Source organism: Ranitomeya variabilis, chromosome 4 (assembly GCF_051348905.1).
Source record: "Ranitomeya variabilis isolate aRanVar5 chromosome 4, aRanVar5.hap1, whole genome shotgun sequence".
Lineage (NCBI taxonomy): Eukaryota > Metazoa > Chordata > Amphibia > Anura > Dendrobatidae > Ranitomeya > Ranitomeya variabilis.
In genome coordinates this window covers 460167310-460187246 of record NC_135235.1, presented here as the reverse complement: position 1 = coordinate 460187246, position 19937 = coordinate 460167310, and the positions used below count along the sequence as shown (strand labels likewise).

Below are 19937 nucleotides of genomic sequence, written 5' to 3'. Positions count from 1 at the left end.
AAAGTTTGCAATAAGCCACCTGGGAGACACACCAAACATGTAGAAGAAGGTGCTCTAGTCAGATGAAACCAAAATCGAACTTTTTGGCAACAATGCCAAATGATATATCTTGCATAAAGGCAACACAGCTCATCACCCTGAACACACCATCCCCACTGTTAAACATGGTGGTGGCAGCATCATGGCTTGGGCCTGCTTTTCTTCAGCAGGGACAGGGAAGATGGTTAAAATTGATGGGAAGATGGATGGAGCCAAATACAGTCCATTCTTGAAGAAAACCTGTTGGAGTCTGCAAAAGACTTGAGACTGGGACAGAGATTTGTCTTCCAACAAGACAATGATCCCAAACATAAAGCAAAATCTGCAATGGATTGTTCACAAATAAACGTATCCAGGTGTTTGAATGGCCAAGTCAAAATCCAGATCTCAATCCAATCGAGAATCTGTGGAAAGAGCTGAAAACTGCTGTTCACAAACGATCTCCATCCAACCTCACTGAGCTCAAGCTGTTTGCAGAGGAAGAATGGGCAAGAATTTCAGTCTCTCAATGTACAAAGCTGATAGAGACATACCCCAAGCGACTTGCAGCTGTAATCGCAGCAAAAGGTGGAGCAACAAAGTATTAAGTTAAAGGGGCCAAATAATATTGCACGCCCCACTTTTCAGTTTTTGAATTTCAACAAAAATTAAAAATAAGCAATACATTTAGTTCAACTTCACAATTGTGTTCCACTGGTTGTTGATTCTTCACCAAAAATTTACATTTGGTATGTTTATGTTTGAAGCATGATATGTGGGAAAGGTTGAAAAGTTCCAGGGGGCCGAATACTTTCGCAAGGCACTGTATCTTTTTTAAAAATGTAAAATTCATGGCTTTTTATGGCAGAGAATTAGCTAATGCTGCTTGATGAATTGTGACAATATTATCCTGTAAATAGCATACCCATTGTGACTTCAATTATATTCTCCTTCGTGCTCATTTATAATTAATTTGTTTTACTTTCATGTCCAGCAGTGTTTTGTCTGCATTTTTTTTCTTTTACAAGTAAAAGGCATTGGTGTAACCTTCCCTTAAATCTTTTTTTTTCTGAATTTTTATGGTTTCCCTTTATCTGAATGCAGAGCAGTGTGGGAATTTGGCTACTAGTAAGACCCGGCTCACAAGCCATAAGGGCTAATACTGCAAAATGTTTACACCCGTAAACTGACATAAAACACTTTGAAATGTCTCAAAATATTTGTGCAATGCGGAATTGTGCAAGAAAGAAAATTTACAAGTTTTGGCATTTCCATGTCAGTTTCAAGCAGCTCTGCCAAAATGAGTGAAGCTGCAGAGGAGCCGGGACGGCGCGTGGGTATACCAGAAATAATTCTCTAGTCCCTAACTAGAGTATCATTTCAGGAGAGGCACATCAAGGTGCACGCCACTGATTAGAATTCATTCACTGGAATTAATTTAGCTTGTCTCATGCCCCTCATTAGTATTTGTGTATTAAACTCCAGTAATCATGCATCGAGTTCATAGATTGTTGAAATTGCCATAAAAGTCTCTAAATGGTTGCATAATTTTTGATCAATGCTGAGTCTCTGCATCATAGTGGGCACACTTTTTATAAATTGACATTAGGCAACCAATTTAATTTTGGATGTGGTTTGAGAAAAAAGAAGGCATATCTGAAATCTGTCACAAGACGAGCAAAGCTTTAATGGTTTTTACTTAAATTGCAATTATACTTTACATATCTTTGTATCTCATAAATGATATAACATATATATATGTAATATCAAACAAATGTAATACAGTTTAACTTGTTCTATTAAGTACATTATATGTAATATCCATGTTTCCCAGAAAATATCCCAGAGCATTCAATTAGGCTATGTGCACATGTTGCGGATTGTATGTGCTTTGGCCGCTGCGAAAACGCATACACAACACAACACATTGAATTCAATGGGATTCCGCAATGCTGTTCTAATGCTGCGTATTTTTCCATGGCAGAATCGCATCGTGGAAAAATACACAGCGTGCTCATTCTTTGTGTGGAATCACTGCGATTCCGCACACACAGGAATGCATTGATCCGCAAAGTAAGCGGATGGTTCCCAGGGTGAAGGAGAGGAGACTCTCCTCCAGGCCCTAAAAAAAAGAATTAAAATAAAAAATAGTTATATACTCACCTTCTGGTGGCCCCCGATGCAGCCCAGGCCTTAGCGATGCTCCTGGCAGCTCCCGTTCCCCGTGATGCCTTGCAATGACCTGTGATGACTTAGCGGTCTCGCGTGATGCTACGTTATCTGGGGTCATTGTTGCGAGGCATCGCTGGGAATGGGAGCTGCCGGGAGCATTGTGAGGAGCGGGAAGGCTGCGGAGGCCGCCGGAAGGTGAGAATATCATGATTTTTTTTTAAAATTATTTTCAACATTATATCTGCATAGGCAGCATCAATAGTAAAAAGATGGTCACACTTGTCAAACACTATGTTTGACAAGTGTGACCAACCAGTCAATCATTTTTTGAAGCGATGCTACAGATCGCTTGCAAAACGCTAGTGTTTAGCGGGAATATGCATGCCAATTCCGCATGCGTATTTCCCAAAGCAGGGAGTTGCGGAATTGCTGTGGAAATTTCCATGGCAACTCCGCAACGTGTGCACATAGCCTAAATGTATCCACAGGACCCCATTTACTAACATATGCATTGTCATACCCTTTTTTTCTGTATAATATAGTGGACTATGCTGTATACATTTTTTTTTATTTTAATGAGAGTCTACGCAGTTAAAGAAATCGCCGCCTTTGGGCTCTTTTCTTAAAGGGAGTTTACTCATTAATAAGTGAATGTTGCTGGATCAGAGGGCATGGAGGACCTGAGAGGTTCGCTTTAATGAGCCTAATGGGTCCAATTTCAAACTCAGCTCAGTTATATCACTAAACACTAATTGCTACAGCTGCTAATATCTGGCTCGTTCTTTTCGCATAGATAAAAAATAATTACATTGAGTCCTCATAGGTTTCATCCTCCACATATTCTTCACCCTCTTCATACTCTTCAACCTCCTCATCTGCAGTAGTTTCCTCAGGAACTTCCATTTCTTCATGGACTCCACCATCCTCGTGGACTTCACCTTCGCCAACAACTTTTATTTTGAGAAATCCCTTAATGGTTGAAAAATGTTTGGAAGTAAAATCTACGGTGAGCTGTCTGCTTCCGCTTTGATATGGTGTAATTTCCACCGTTATTCTGCCCGATTCTTTAGGATTCAACTTGGCCACCCTGTAAGAGAGATGAGAGGGTTGATATCTGTATCAGCATATGCCCTAGTTTGTAATGCGTCAAAAAATGTGACTTTTAAAGGGGTTTTCTGGTTACAACATAAACCCTGCAATGCTTCATTTCTCCAGTAGAGGTGCTGCAAGAAAACGGAACACTTGCAAATATAAAAACTGCTTTTAAAAGATACGTGTTTTTTTTTACACGGTTTTAAAAGAACACACATTTTTATGCTATATGATGAGGTTTCTGATGGTTTTTGTCACAGTGTTTTACATACTTTTTATAATAATTTGATGTGTACTACAGTGGGACAGAAAGTATTCAGACCCCTTTACATTTTTGACCCTTTGTTTCATTGCAGCCATTGGGTAAATTCAAAAAAGTTCATTTTTTTCTCATTAATATACACTCTGCACCACATCTTGACTGAAAATAAAACAGAAATGTAGAAATTTTTGCAAATTTAATAAAAAAGAAAAACTGAAATATCACATGGTCATAAGTATTCAGACCCTTTGCTCATACACTCATATTTAAATCACATGCTGTCCATTTCCTTGTGATCCTCCTTGAGATGATTTTACTCCTTCATTTGAGTCCAGCTGTGTTTAATTAAACTGATAGGACTTGATTTGGAAAGGCACACACCTGTCTATATAAGACCTCTCAGCTCACAGAGCATGTCAGACCAAATGAGAATCATGAGGTCAAAGGAACTGGCCAAGGAGCTCAGAGACAGAATTGTGGCAAGGCACAGATCTGGCCGAGGTTACAAAAGAATTTCTGCAGTACTCAAAGTTCCTAAGAGCACAGTGACCTCCATAATCCTTAAATGGAAGAAGTTTGGGACCACCAGAAGTCTTCCTAGACCTGGACGTCCAGCAAAACTGAGCAATCGTGGGAGAAGAACCTTGGCAAGAGAGGTAAAAAAGAACCCCAAGATCACTGTGGCTGAGCTCCAGAGATGCAGTAGGGAGATGGGAGAAAGTTCCACAAAGTCAATTATCACTTCAGACCTCCACCAGTCGAGCCTTTATGGCAGAGTGGCCCGACGGAAGCCTCTCTTTAGTGCAAGACATATGAAAGCCCTCATAGAGTTTGCTAAAAAACACATGAAGGACTCCTAAACTATGAGAAATAAGATTCTCTGGTCTGATGAGACAAAGATAGACCTTTTTGGTGATAATTCTAAGCGGTATGTGTGGAGAAAACCAGGCACTGCTCATCACCTGCCCAATACAATCCCAACAGTGAAACATGGTCGTGACAGCATCATGCTATGGGGTGTTTTTCAGCTGCAGGGACAGGACGACTGGTTGTCATTGAAGGAAACATGAATGTGGCCAAGTACAGAGATATCCTGGATGAAAACCTCTTCCAGAGTGCTCTGGACCTCAGACTTGGCTGAAGGGTTACCTTCCAACAAAACAATGACCCTAAGCACACAGCTAAAATAACAAAGGAGTGGCTTCTGAACAACTGTGTGACCATTCTTGACTGGCCCAGCCAGAGCCCTGACCTAAACCCAATTTAGCATCTCTGGAGAAACCTGAAAATGGCTGTCCACCAACGTTCACCATCCAACCTGACGGAACTGGAGAGGATCTCCAAGGAAGAATGGCAGAGGATCGCCAAATCCAGGTGTGAAAAACTTGTTGCATCATTCCCAAGAAGACTCATGGCTGTACTAGCTCAAAAGGGTGCTTCTACTCAATTCTGAGCAAAGGGTCTGAATACTTATGACCATGTGATATTTCATTTTTTCTTTTTAAATAAATTTGCAAAAATTTCTACATTCCTGTTTTTTTCAGTCAAGATGGGGTACCGAGTGTACATTAATGAGAAAAAAATGAACTTTTTTGAATTTACCAAATGGCTGCAATGAAACAAAGAGTGAAAAATTTAAAGGGGTCTGAATACTTTCCGTTCCCACTGTGTATTGTGTGTTTTAGGTCCATTTTTGCTATAAAAAACCTTGCTAAAAATGCACTAAAACAGTGATTAAAGTCATGGCAAAAATGTCCATTATGCTATGATTTACACATTGAAAACATGGCAAAAAATGTATATGATGGTGTTAATGGGTGTTAAAAAGGCACACAGAATGTTTCCCAGCATTTCTGACCTTTCCCAGCGCCTGCCACTGCTGTGCTTTACTCTGCCCTCAACAGCATAGAGAAGTATGCCTGTGCAGGATTGCGATGCCGAGGAGCCTTTGAAGCAAGCAGGAGGGCGGCATTACAAGAAGATGGAAGACGCCGGACCCGGACCAGCGACACCCATTGTACCGGACCACCCCCCAGGTGAGTTTAATAAAACTTATTTTTCTTCACTTGCAGGTCGGACCAGGACTTATCTACAGCATTATAGAATGATGTAGATAAGCCCTGAAAGGCAGTGGCTGCATCTTATAGCGGCAAAATCTGCTGACAGTTTCCCCTTAATTTAAATGGTGGACAGGACACAATACAGTGTTTTGTAATTTAAAGGGCTTGTGCAGTTTGAACAATAATATGGATCAGTCTAGATGATCACCAGAGAGTTTCTTCCCTATAGTCAAGGCAAAGAAATTCATCAGTGACATAATTTATGCCTCTATGTAACAAGCACAGTGATCGCATAAGCAACTATCCCAAGTGAAAACCATACTGACATGTCTCCAATAGGGATGAGCGAATAGCTTTAGATAAGTGCTTATCCGAATAGCTATAGCGCTTACCGCAGAAGCTGCAGCGGGAACCCAGATACCTGGAGCGCTCCCGATAATCATATGTCCGACGCCGCAGCTGCATGTGTCGCGGCTATGTGACAATGAACCTGTGTGTTGGGCAATCCACTCATTTATGAAGATGGGAATAACCCTTTAAGTAATGACTTACTTTCGCTTCATCTTTCTGTTGACCAGTCCACTGCCTCCAAAGACTAAGATCCCATCATTCAGCACAGTAGATAAAGGGTTTGTATATGTGACCTCCACATCCACAGGCTTACTTACAAATGCATGGCTGTAGATCTGTACAGGGCAATTTTATAGTAGATAAATGAATGTCAGAATCTCACCTGAGAGTCATTATTAGTTTTTGGTTTTGTCAGTCTATGATAAGTATTACACCATCATTACCTGGCACCAAACTACATGGAAACTAATGAATTTAGACAAACTAGCATGACAGACACCAACCACACAGTATAAGGGAAAACAGTTTTTTTTGTTATTTTGCAAGGTTTCATATTGCACAGTGAAATTATAACCGCATATACAATTTGTAATCCAGGCTGTTTGTAAGACTCAGAGGAACAGATTTATCCGTGATGTCACGTTAAAGAGTTGAGCGCTGTGCAATATCTTGGGATTGAATTCAAGGGAATATGTCACTAGGATTTTGCCATGTAATCGGAATGTAGCATAATGTATTGACAGAGGCCCTGATTCCTGCAATGTATCACTTACTGGTCTACTTCCTATAGTATTGATGAAATCACGATTTTGTCAGTAGGAGATAATCACTAGATAACTAGTAAACCTGCTGCCATGTAGTCATCCATACTCATGAGCTCTGTATATCCCACAACTCGGAATGGCATCAGTTGTGTGGGCGGGGTTACACAGAGCTCAGCATTCAGAGAACTGCTAGATCTGCAGCAGATAAAAGAGGGACTTTAAAAAAAATTACAGCAAGCAGCTCCATAAGTGACACATTGCTTTAAACAGGGTCTCTGTCTCTACAACATGCTGCTCTCAAATGGTGTAGCAAAAAAATTGATGACAAATTCCCTTTAACCCCTTTACGACCACCGATACTCCTTTTAATGGCGGCAGTTAAGGGGCCTCATTCCTCAGCACCGCTTTTTTAAGGTGGTGAGAAATAAGGGTATAGTGCCCCCCAGCATCAGAAAATAAATCTCTGGAGTCTTGCTACTGGGGGAAGCTGAGATCCCGGAGAACATGATTCAGGTCGGTTTTTACCGTCCCCAGTCTTGTGATCGCAAAAAACATCAGATTTCCCATTCATTTCTCTCTCCTCTAATATGATCTAGTATACCAGAGATGAGGGAAATGGGGTCTCCTGATATCCTTGTGAAAATAAAAAAAGTTTAGGTCTGAAATAATTTTTGGGTGAAAAAATTAAAATGTTCATTTTTTTCCGTCCACATTGCTTTAGTTCTCGTGAAGCCCCTGAAGGGTTAATAAACATCTTGAATGTGGTTTTGAGCGCCTTGAGGGGTGCAGTTTTTAGAATGGTGTCACTTTTGGATATTTTCTGTCATATTGACCCCACAAACTCACTTCAAATGTGAGGTGGTCTCTAAAAAAATGGTTTTGTAAATTTTCTTGGAAAAATGAGAAATCACTATAACATCCTAGCAAAAAAAATTTTTGTTTCCAAAATTGTGCTGATGTAAAGTAGACATGTGGGAAATGTTATTTATTAGCTATTTTGTGTGACACAACTCTCTGATATAAGGGCACAAAAATTAAAAGTTTGAAAACTGCAAAACTTTCCAAATTTTTGAAAATTTCTGTTTTCTTCATAAATAAACGCAGGTCATATCAAAGAAATGTTACCACTAACATGAAGTACAATATGTCACAAAAAAAACAGTCTCAGAATCACCAGGATCCGCTGAAGTGTTTTAGAGCTATAACCTGATAGAGTGACAGTGGTCAGAATTGTGAAAATTTGCTTGATCATTAAGGTCAAAATTGGCTCCGTCACTAAGGGGTTAGACTAGAAATATATGGCAGAGTGCTAGTCTAAGCAGTGCTTTGATTCTTTATGGGCTGTATGCAGTAGCATAGCTACCAGGGGGGGAGAGGGGGCGGTGGCCCCGGGCCCCGAGCTCTGAGAGGGTCCACCCAGAGCTGCACTAGGCTATGTGCACACGTTGCAGATTTGACTGTGGAATTTTCTGTGCAGATTCTGCATTTCTTGGCAGAAAACGCAGGACAGAATCTGTACCTTTTTTAGTATGTGCACACGTTGCAGATTTTTGTGCGGATTTCTTCCTTTTTTTACCCCTGCCGATTTCTATTATGGAATGAGTGCAGAAACGCAGCAGGTCCGCAAAAAGAATTGACATTGTCCTTTTTTGAATCTGCTGCGTTTTTCTGCACCATTTTTTTTTGCCATTGATTTACATTGTACTGTAAGTCACGTGCGGATCTGCAGCGTTTCCGCGCGGAAAAAAAAGCTGCAGATCTGTAGGAAATCTGCAACGTTTGCACATACCCTAACTGTATCAGCGTGTGCACAGCACGCTGATACAGTTACATGAAGGAGCAGGGAGAATCGATCTCCCTGCTTTGCCACCTGGCCGCTATGGGGCCCCTGAGCAGGTGGGGGGGCTCGTTGCCAGCAGTGGGCCCCCGCCCATCATCGCAGGGTCAGCTGTATTGGCTGGATGCTGATACAGCTGACCACATTGCTGAGAGAAGGAGCTTTACACTCCTTCTCCCATTAGCCCCCTGTCAGCATCTCACTCAGACACTGACAGTGGGTGCAATGACGTCACTACCCGGTGCCCGCTGTCCGGAGATGTAGGGGCGCTTGGAGCAGTGGAGGAGCCAGGATGAAGAGAGGTGAGTATTTATTTATCTTTATGGGGGCTGTCTTATACTGCAGAGTCTGCCTATGGGAAAGCGGGTCTGCCTTATACTACAGAGTCTGCCTATGGGAAGGCGGGTCTGCTTTATACTACAGAGTCTGCCTATGGGGGGTCTGCATTATACTACAGAGTCTGCCTGTGGGGGGCTGTCTTATTACAGAGTCTGCCTGTGGGGGCTGCCTTTAACTACAGAGTCTGCCTATGGGGGGCTGCCTTATTACAGAGTCAGCCTATGAAGGGGTCTGCCTTATACTACAGAGTCTGCCTATGAGGGAGGGGTCTGGCTTATTACAGAGTCTGCCTATAGGGGGCTGCCTTATGACAGAGTCTGCCTATGGGGGCTTCCTTATACTACGGAGTCTGCCTATGGGGGGCTTCCTTATACTACAGAGTCTGCCTATGGGGGATGCCCTGTGCTATAGAGTCTTCCTATGGGGGTGCATTATACAATATAGAGTAGGCCTATGGGGGTGCAGTATACTATATTAAGGCCTTTAGGGAGTGCATTATACTATATGAAGGCCTATGAGGAGGGCATTATACTATATGAAGGCCTATGGGGAATGCATTATACTGTATTGAGGACTATCTGGTGTATTATACTATATGGAGGCTATCTAGGGGGCCATCATACAGTGTGGAGATTACAGTAAGGGGGCCATCTTACAATGTTGGAGCCATCAAACAGTTTGGGGACTACTAAGGGACCAGTATACTGTGTGGGTGGTACTATACAGTGAGGGGCATTATACTGCATATAACAGAGAATCATACTGTGTATAGGGGAGCTGTACAGGGGAGACTCAGGACATTATTAAATGTAAAGTGGGTACTTATTCTTATAGGGGAACTCAGGTTACTGTGAATGTCAAAGGGGTACACAGAGGACATTATTACTTTATATCGGGCAAAATATGGGCACTGTTTTCTAGGGCACTTGCGCCCAGCATTACTATACTATAGAGGGGTGCTTTAGAATTTAGAAGGCACAGAGAACCACACAGCAGGTGCAGTAATAGGGACACATACGGCAGCAGCGGTTCAGTCTAGGGGTATCAGCAAGATGAGGAGTTTGTGCAGGTTGGTAATAGATGGTGATGGGGCCAGAATGTGAGATGTGAAATGTGTCTTTGTTGTATTCTCTGCAGCCGAGTCGTGGCTGGAAGAAGTTGTGTCGGTCTGGGCCAGATGGAAAAGACCGGAAAAATGAACAATTCCATCAGAGAACGCCAGCGGTAAGTCATTATCTGTAACTGTGCTGTGATCTCTTACATGTTCTGCAGGACTGATATCTAACACTGACCATATGGCGGTAATATCCATGTTGGTCTTTGTACAGAGATTATCTTCAGTAACAGCGCGGTCATCTGCTGAGGTTCTCCTCCACTATTCGGGTGCGTCACCAAGATGTAATCAAGGTTACCTGGTTAGGGGCCCACTCAGAAGCTTCACCCCCCCCCCAATCCAAAACCCTAGCTACGCCTCTGGCTGTATGTGTTATTGCAGTGAATGGGGTTAAGTTGCAAGCCACATACATCGTATAAACATAAGTGTTGCTATTTCGATACAAAGCATTATTTCCTCCTGTATGTGTTTTTTATGCCTTCTGTATGTGTTTTTTTAATGCTAGTAATCTAAGTAAAGTTCACATCACAACTACTTTTACTATCAAGTGCATTATTCCGGATTGCTTATTTTACCTGTATGTCTAAAGGAGGTTGCTCAATAATGACCACTTTTCGAACAAGCATTTTCTTTTTGTTTTTCAATTCACACAGTGCCACAACTTCCAAAAGATTATGGCTTGTTAATTCTTGTTCATAATCTGAAGCAGGTATTCTTAAAGCAAGTTTTTTCTCTGTAATAAAGAGGAAAGATATGGTTATGTTATAATTGTACATGGCTGCAATACCTCTCATAGCCACATGGTGACAATGTATAAAAGTAAAATATAACTCATGTCATCTGATCAGTGTTTTATTAGCGTTGACACATTATAGCTTCAATATGTATTCATGGAGCAGGTATACCACTATCGTCAGTGGGGCGGACGACTGGCACTACATCTATTTTTTTTATTGGCACAATGTGGGAGCAGAGATTAGTTGCATTAAGGAGTCCAGTTTGGATTAAAGGCAATATTGAAAGGGGAGCAGCAAGGGATTAGTAGTATTACCGTACTTATTTTATAGTATTTTTCAACATTGATTTTAATGTATAGAAGTGATTGAAAAGTGCTGCTCCATGTAGTCATGAAACCAGTTGCAGATTTTTGCTTTCAGCAGAATCATTCCGCACTTGTGGGAGAATAATTTGGGACAATCATTATCTAGATACTGGGGCGTAACTATAATAGGTGCAGGGGTTGGAGTCGCTCCTGGGCCCTTGAGGCTAGAGGGCCCCAAATGAACCCTTTGGTGCATATGAGAACACCAATACTATTAAAGATTAGTGATATTGTGGGCTCTGTTGGAAATTTTGCAATTTTGCCTATGACCTTCATGTTACACCACTGATTATCTGCATATCACAACATAGAAAATGACATTCATAGACCCTAACAAACCAGAAGAGGTCACACAATACAGACAAGAGGAACTCGACACGTTAGCAAACTGAAAGCTCACATCACCTGTCCCTGCCATAGCAGCAGCTGTTGCTATTTCTCCAACAAATCCATTCAGAGACTTTACTGTAGGAAACGTTAAAAGTCTTAATAGACTTCAATTGTCTTATATTAAATAAAATAATGGAATATCTCTAGGATATAACATCACTTTCTGATCGATGGGGGGCTGAGATCTGGGTTTCTCACTAACACTGGAAACCTTGGGTTAGTGCAGGTGGCTCATTCACAGTCTTTTCTTGCAGAATAGTGCCCTGGCCACCTGATGTGCAGGAATCTGCAATAAGATTCCATTCTAAAAAAAAATAAAATAAAGTGAATCTTTCAGCAGGCTTTTCACCATGTAATCCGAGAGAAGCACGTTTTAGAGGCTTAATGCCCCAGTCCACGATGTGTCACTTAATAGGTTCAGCATTTTATCAGTAGGAGATTATCACTGCATGACTAGGTTTCTAATGCCTGCTAGTCAACCACTTTGTATAACCCCACCCCCCTACACTGATTAGCAGAATCCTGCCTATGCACAGTGCACACAGAAAGCTGCCAATTAGTGGTGTGGGTGGGATTATACAGAGCTCAACATTCTGAGCACTGCTAGTTCTGCAGCAGATAAAACAGTGATTGTATTAAAAAATACTTATTTTCCACCATAATTTGCTAAATAAATCTTGCCAAATCAGACAAGGTGATTTTCTGGATTTGCTTTCTCATTTTGACTCTCATAGTTGTGGTCTACCTATGATGTCAATTACAGGCTTCTCTCATCTTTTTCAGTGGGAGAACTTGCACAATTGGTGGCTGACTAAATAGTTTTTCCCCACTGTATCTTGTGTATGGTAATGAGTGGGAAGTGGCCATGCCAAAATGGTAGTAAAATAATGCATTACCTTTCTTAGGTGGCACATCAAGAGTGGCCTTATCAGAATATATTTCAGAAACTGGTCTGCCGGTGTATTCAATGGTAGAGGAGCTTAGCTTTACTTTAAGTGGTTGACTTTGTTTGCTGGTGTTCTTTAGATGCAGCGTCAGTTGTATGTCGTCTCCAAATCGTGTGGATGAATCCAGCTTAAATTTGCCTTGAATGTGGAACTCTTCCTTCACTTCATCTGGATCATCAAATCCAGGTCTCTTTTTGCGACGTTTCTTCCCAATGCCTCGCTTCTCGGTACTGTCTTTGTTAAGGATGCCCATCGCTATTAACTTTTTACGTGCTTTTAAATAAATGGATCTTTCTTTTTCAGACTCTGAAAGACACAGTGGCACAGTAACATTATAATATATAGATTAGATATCGCTTGTTCAGTTTATGCAGTTATGTTTTTGTGAACACATAATTATTACTGAGTTTTTTGAAAGGGGTAATCACCATTTATTAAATCTATTAACCCCTTCAAAATAGGGACAATTTCAATTTTTGCGTTTTCTTATTATTTTAGTGTCGAAAAGAAGGTAAGAAGCTTGCAAAAAAAATTGTGGGGGGGGGGGGGGGGTTGTTGCCATTTTCTGAGACCCGTAACGTTTTTATTTTTCCACAGATGGAGCTGTATGATGGCTTATTTTTTGAGGGACGAGACCACATTTTTAATGATTCTATTTTGGGATAGATCTGACGCTTTGATCGCTTGTTAAACCCCTAATTTTGAGGTTCTTGATTTTTTTAGTTTACAGTATTTACTGATCAGGATAATTGTTGCTGTATTTTGATAAATAGGACTTTTCTAAATGCTGGCGATATCCCAAAAAAAGGATAAGGAGAAAAGGGGGTCATATTTTTTTTCCTTTTCACTGTTCTTGTTAGTCCCCTTAGGGGACTTGAAGCTGTGATTGTCTGATCGCTTGTGCTATATACAGAGATACCCAACATCACTGCATATACAGTGGGTACAAAAAAGTATCCAGACCCCTTTAAATTTGTCACTCTTTGTTTCATTGCAGCCACTTGGTAAATTCAAAATAGTTCATTTTGTTCTCATTAATGTACACACTGCACCTCATCTTGACTGAAAAAAAAACAGAAATGTAGAAATGTTTGCATATGTATTAAAAAAGAAAAACTGAAATATCACATGGTCATAAATATTCAGACCCTTTGCTCAGAAACTCATATTTAAGTCACATGCTGTCCATTTCCTTGTGATCCTCCTTGAGATAATTCTATTCTTTCACTGGAGTCCAGCTGTGTTTAATTAAACTGATAGGACTTGAGTTGGAACGGCACATACCTGTCTATATAAGAATCATGAGGTCAAAGGAACTGGCCAGGGAGCTCAGATACAGAATTGTGGCAAGGCACAGATCTGGCCAAGGATACAAAAGAATTTCTGCAGTACTCAAGGTTCCTAAGAGCACAGTGACCTCCATAATTCTTAAATGGAAGAAGTTTGGGACCACCAGAAGTCTTCCTAATCCTGGCCATCCAGCCAAACTGAGCAAACGTGGGAGAAGAGCCTTGGTGGGAGACGTAAAGAAGAACCCCAAGATCACTGTGGCTGAGCTCCACAGATGCAGTAGTGAGATGGGAGAAAGTTCCACAAAGTCAACTATCACTGCAGCCCTACACCAATCAGGCCTTTATGGCAGAGTGACCCGACTGAAGCCTCTCCTCAGTGCAAGACATATGAAAGCCCACATAGATTTTGCTAAAAAACACATGAACGACTCCCAGACTATGAGAAATAAGATTCTCTGGTCTGATGAGACGAATTTAGACCTTTTTGGTGATAATTCTAGGCGGTATGTGTGGAGAAAACCAGGCACTGCTCATCACCTGCCCAATACAATCCCAAAAGTGAAACATGCTATGGTGGTGTTTTTCAGCTGCAGGGACAGGATGATTGGTTGCCATTGAAGGAAACAAGAATGCGGCCAAGTACAGAGATATCCCGGATGAAAACCTCTTCCAGAGTGCTCTGGACCTCAGATTTGGCCTAAGGTTCACCTTCCAAGAAGACAATGACCCTAAGCACACAGCTAAAATAACAAAGGAGTGGCTTCAGAACAACTCTGTGACTATTCTTGACTGGCCCAGCCAGAGCCCGGAACTAAACCCAATTGAGCATCTCTGGAGAGACCTGAAAATGGCTGTCCACCAACGTTCACCATCCAACCTGACGGAACTGGAGAGGATCTGCAAGGAAGAATGGCAGAGGATCCCCAAATGCAGGTGTGAAACTTGTTGCATCATTCCCAAGAAGACTCATGGCTGTACTAGCTCAAAAGGGTGCTTCTACTCAATACCGAGCAAAGGGTCTGAATACTTATGACCATGTGATATTTCAGTTTTTCTTTTATTAATAAATTTGGAAAAATGTCTGCATTTCTTTTTTTTCAGTCAAGATGGGGTGCAGAGTGTACATTAATGAGAAAAAATGAACTTTTTTGAATTTACCAAATGGCTGCAATGAAGCAAAGAGTGAAAAATTTAAAGGGGTCTGAAAACTTTCCTTATCCACTGTAGTAAAAATCATTGCCTCTTTTGAAGCCCAGCCATAGGCAGGATTTCAAAGGAGCTCTGTTATAACAAGTATTGTGGTCTTCAGCAGTCCTGGACTGCCATAAGAACCCAACAGCGACCTGTGATCCAGTCACGGAAGCTCCATTGTGCACATTAAATGATGCCCATCCATGCCACTGAGTGTTAAATGCCACTGTTAGAGATTAGGCTGGTTTCACATTTGCGGTTGTGTCCGCAGCGTTTCTTCCGCAAATATCAGCATGCGTTGTGTATTCCTATATTTAACATTAGGGACACATGCGTTTTTTTATGTTCGCGTTTTGCCACGTTTGACGACGCATGCGTCGTTTCATCGTTTGCGGCTTGGCTTGGAAATGCAACATGTAGTAATTTTTAGAGGCGTCAATTTGCCGCCTGGAAACGCATGCAGTCGATTGCGGCAAAAAAACACATTGCTGTCTATGTGAACGCATGCGTTTCAAAAGAGAAATACATGTCTAGACACTGATAAGCCACCCCCCACATACAAGGTGATAAAGGGAGGGAGTAGACATTTGCAGGTCACTACTCAGTTCCATTGGCGGTATCTGGTTATTGATTTTTCTCTTGTGAAATTTCTCATCATGTGCACCAAAAACGCAAACGCAGGAAAAAATGCATATAAACGCGTACAAACGTGGCTTTTTTTAACCGCATGCGTTAAAACAGGTGTCTAAAAAACGCAGCGTTTTTACGCGTTTATATGCGTTTTTTCCACCACTTGCGGATGCGGATTAAACGCTGCAGGTTTAAAGCAAATGTGAAACTAGCCTTACACAGCTATTTAACAGGTTAACAATCGCTGGTGGAGCTCCACTCTGCCCACGATTGTAAGAGGTAGGTCCTAGCTGTAACAGATAGCCAAAATTTGGCAGATATGGGGCGGGCTCACCCTGTGCGCTCCCTCCATCCATCTATATCCGACTTGCGCTGTATATGTACAGCTGATGTTGTGAAGGGGTTAATGAGTTTGAATAACTGTAAGATATTTCATAATAACTTAATAGAGTCTGACCTCTAGAATTGTATTTATTTTTTCATTGAGAGAAATATAAAAGTCACTCTCTTGAGTTGTTGTGCAGTCTTAAATGAAAGATTTTTTTTCTATCATGGAAAGAACAATCTATCAATTCCTTACTGGTCCCTTATCAGGATTAAGGAACCATTCACTAAAATGAAATTGTGCTGCAATTCCTTGAACAACAGGATGCAGGAAGTAGAGAAAAACTGTGCTGGCGCCGCAATGCTGAATTCTCAGGATTGGTTGGTGTCACATGGATCAAACCCTTTCCTATAACAATGTTAGGCTACGTTCACACTTGCGTTGCGTCAGGCGCAGCCGCGGCGACGCATGCGTCATGCGCCCCTATATTTAGCATGGGGACGCAGGGACATGTGTTGTGTTGCGTTTTGTGACGCATGCGTCTTTTTGGGCGCACACGTCAGGGTGCAGAGGACGCAGCAAGTTGCATTTTTTTTGCGTCCAAAATCATGCAAAAAAAGGATGCATGCATCACAAAACAATGCGTTTTGCATGCGTTGTGCGTTGCGTCGCCGATGCGTCGCCGACGCAACACACAACAACGCAAATGTGAATGTAGACTTATACTGTTTAATATATGCCATCAAATTCAATGTTGGTAAACCCTTTTAAAAACAATTCTCATTTTATTGCTAGGATTATACCTTACCAAAAAGCTACGTTAAAATCTAGTTTATGTTTATTGCAGAAAGGGAATCTGTCAGCAGGTTTTTGCTCTGTTACATTGCAATGTAATCTGAGATCAGCATGTAGGGACATTAGCGTTTTATCAGCAGGAGAGAATCACTTCATGATTTGGTGCCTCTTATATCCTGGACCCCCAGCACTGATTAGCAGCTGTCTGTCAAGATACATTGTACACAGCTGTGGTATTGGCAGGATTATTCACATCTCAACATTCTGAGCTCTGCTAGATCTGCAGCAGAGACAACAGTGATTCCATCACAATTGCTGCAGTAGCTAACTGATATATTGTTGAAATCAGGGTCCCTGTCCCTTCATCAATCTGCTGTCAGTTTACAAAGCAAAACCTGCTGACAGATTCCCTGTGTCATGACCTATTGTTTAAATCGAGTTTTTATGGTAATTGTACACTATTTTTTTCCGTTTTTGTGATTTTTTTTCACATTTCAAAATTATTGCCTAAATAATAAAAAAAAAATCCTGAAATCTTGCAATTTTCACTCTGAACACTAAGGCTTCTTTCACACTTCTGTCTTTCTCCACACTTCGAAATACGTCGGTTTATGAAAAAACAGGATCCTGCAAATTTGTATGCAGGATCCTGTTTTTTCCCATTGACTTGTTTTAGCGACGTATGGGCACACGTTAAGTCCGTCCTGCACTGGATTCTGTGCATTTTGGCGGACCGTCGTCTGCTAAAAACGTTCAAGGGAACGTTTTTCTGTACGTTGGATCCTGTGTTTCCTACTGAGCATGCCCGGCAGGAAATCTCTCTCTCCTCCCCGGGATTTTACATTTACCTTTCCGGACAGCGGACCCGTTGAAACACTGCATCCGCTGCACACGTTATCCACTATTTCCCAAACGTCCATCGGTATGTCGCGCCGACGCTTTGTGACGGCCGACTACCGACGGAAATGAGAAAGAGGCCTAAGCTTAAAGAGATCCTGTCAGTGTGATTTTTCAAAGTAAATAGGTGGCTGTAATAACGCTGTCATACAGCAAAACAGATCTCTGAAAGACCTGCCTGCACCTCTGTTTTAACTCTCAGCAGTGACCTGTCATTCAAAGACCGGAGGCAGGCATAGGGGTTGGGAAATCAGAGAGCGGAGGCAGGCAGAGTGGCTGGGGAATCAGAGAGTGGAGGCAGGCATAGGGGTCGGGAAATCAGAGAGCGGAGACAGGCAGAGTGGCTGGAGAATCAGAGAGTGGAGGCAGGCAGAGTGGCTGGGGAATCAGAGGCTGGAGGTAGGCAGAGGGGCCGGGGAATCAGAGGCTGGAGGTAGGCAGAGGGGCTGGGGAATCAGAGGCTGGAGGTAGGCAAAGGGGCCGGGGAATCAGAGGCTGGAGGTAAGCAGAGGGGCCGGGGAATCAGAGGCCAGAGGTAGGCAGAGGGCCCGGGGAATCAGAGGCCGGAGGTAGGCAGAGGGCCCGGGGAATCAGAGTCCGGAGGTAAGCAGAGGGGCAATGGAATCAGAGACCAGAGGTAGGCAGAGGGCCCGGAGAATCAGAGGCCAGAGGTAGGCAGTGGGGCTAGGGAATCAGAGGCCGGAGGTAGGCAGAGGGGCTGGTGTCATGATCTCTGCAGGCAGAGATCATAGCAAGCCTATAGAGGGACAAGCTCTCGGAAGATGGAACTATACTGACCATGAACTAAGCCTGCCGCGCAACTAGAAATAGCCAGGTAGCATTTCCTATTTATCGCTAGATGCCCAGCTCTGGCCTAAGACCTAAATAGCTAGCAGAGGGAAATATAGGACCTGGCTCACCTCTAGAGAAATATTCCAAAGAAGACAGTAGCCCCCCACATATAATGACGGTGAGTTCAGATGAAACAACAAACGCAGCAGGAAAATAGTCTTAGCAAATTTGAGGTCCGCTTACTAGATAGCAGAAGACAGATAGTATACTTTCATGGTCAGCAGAAAAACACTAACAAAACACCATCCAGAGATTACCTTAAACTCTGGCATTAACTCATAACGCCAGAGTAGCAATCCCTGATCAACGAGAGCTTTCCAGACACAGTAACAAAACTTCAGCTGTGAACTGGAACAAATAGGCAAAACAAAACATGGACAAAAGTCCAACTTATCTAGTAGTAGTCTAGAAGCAGGAACAAACACTGAGAGGCATCAGATAACATTGTTGACCGGCAAGAAACCACCAGAGAAATGAGCTTAAATAGCGACACCCACTACTGATGGAATCAGGTGAAACAGGAAAGAGGATGACAAGTCCAATTCCACAAGCGGCCACCGGGGGAGCCCAGAATCCAAATTCACAACAGTACCCCCCCCTCAAGGAGGGGGCACCGAACCCTCACCAGATCCACCAGGGCGACCAGGATGAGCCCTATGGAAGGCACGAACAAGATCAGAAGCATGAACATCAGATGCATTGACCCAAGAATTATCCTCCTGGCCGTAACCCTTCCAGTTGACCAGATACTGGAGTTTCCGTCTGGAAACACGAGAGTCCAAAATTTTCTCCACAACGTACTCCAACTCACCCTCAACCAACACCGGAGCAGGAGGCTCAACTGAAGGTACAACAGGTACCTCATACCTGCGCAATAACGACCGATGAAAAACGTTATGAATGGAAAAGGACGCAGGGAGGTCCAAACGGAAAGAAACAGGATTAAGAATCTCCAATATTCTATAAGGGCCGATGAACCGAGGTTTAAACTTAGGAGAAGAGACCCTCATAGGGACAAAACGAGAAGACAACCACACTAAATCTCCAACACAAAGCCGAGAACCAACACGACGATGACGGTTGGCAAAACGCTGAGTCTTCTCCTGGGACAACTTCAAATTGTCCATAACCTGCCCCCAAATGTGATGCAATCTCTCTACCACCGCATCCACTCCAGGACAATCCGAGGATTCCACCTGACCGGAGGAAAATCGAGGGTGAAACCCCGAATTACAGAAAAACGGGGACACCAAGGTGGAAGAACTGGCCCGATTATTGAGGGCGAACTCTGCCAATGGCAAAAAAGCAACCCAATCATCCTGGTCAGCAGAGACAAAACACCTCAGATATGTCTCAAGGGTCTGATTAGTCCGCTCGGTCTGGCCATTAGTCTGAGGGTGAAAAGCAGACGAAAAAGACAAATCTATGCCCATCCTAGCACAGAATGCCCGCCAAAATCTAGACACAAATTGGGTACCTCTGTCAGAAACAATATTCTCAGGAATAC

The 19937-nt window shown here is 42.5% G+C and overlaps 1 protein-coding gene across 1 annotated transcript in view; it reads right to left on the bottom strand.

The window, feature by feature from the left end:
• Positions 1–1675: 1675 nt before the first annotated feature.
• The window catches only part of LOC143765200 (protein-glutamine gamma-glutamyltransferase E-like), a 91652-nt gene continuing 73390 nt past the window's right edge, over positions 1676–19937 (bottom strand). Inside the window, exons 10-13 of the mRNA XM_077251638.1 lie at positions 12398–12754; positions 10585–10742; positions 6157–6290; positions 1676–3277 (exon numbers count right to left, since the gene is read on the bottom strand). Coding sequence (XP_077107753.1) covers positions 2995–3277; positions 6157–6290; positions 10585–10742; positions 12398–12754 — 932 coding nt within the window. The 3' untranslated portion in view covers positions 1676–2994. The remainder of the gene's footprint in view (positions 3278–6156; positions 6291–10584; positions 10743–12397; positions 12755–19937) is intronic.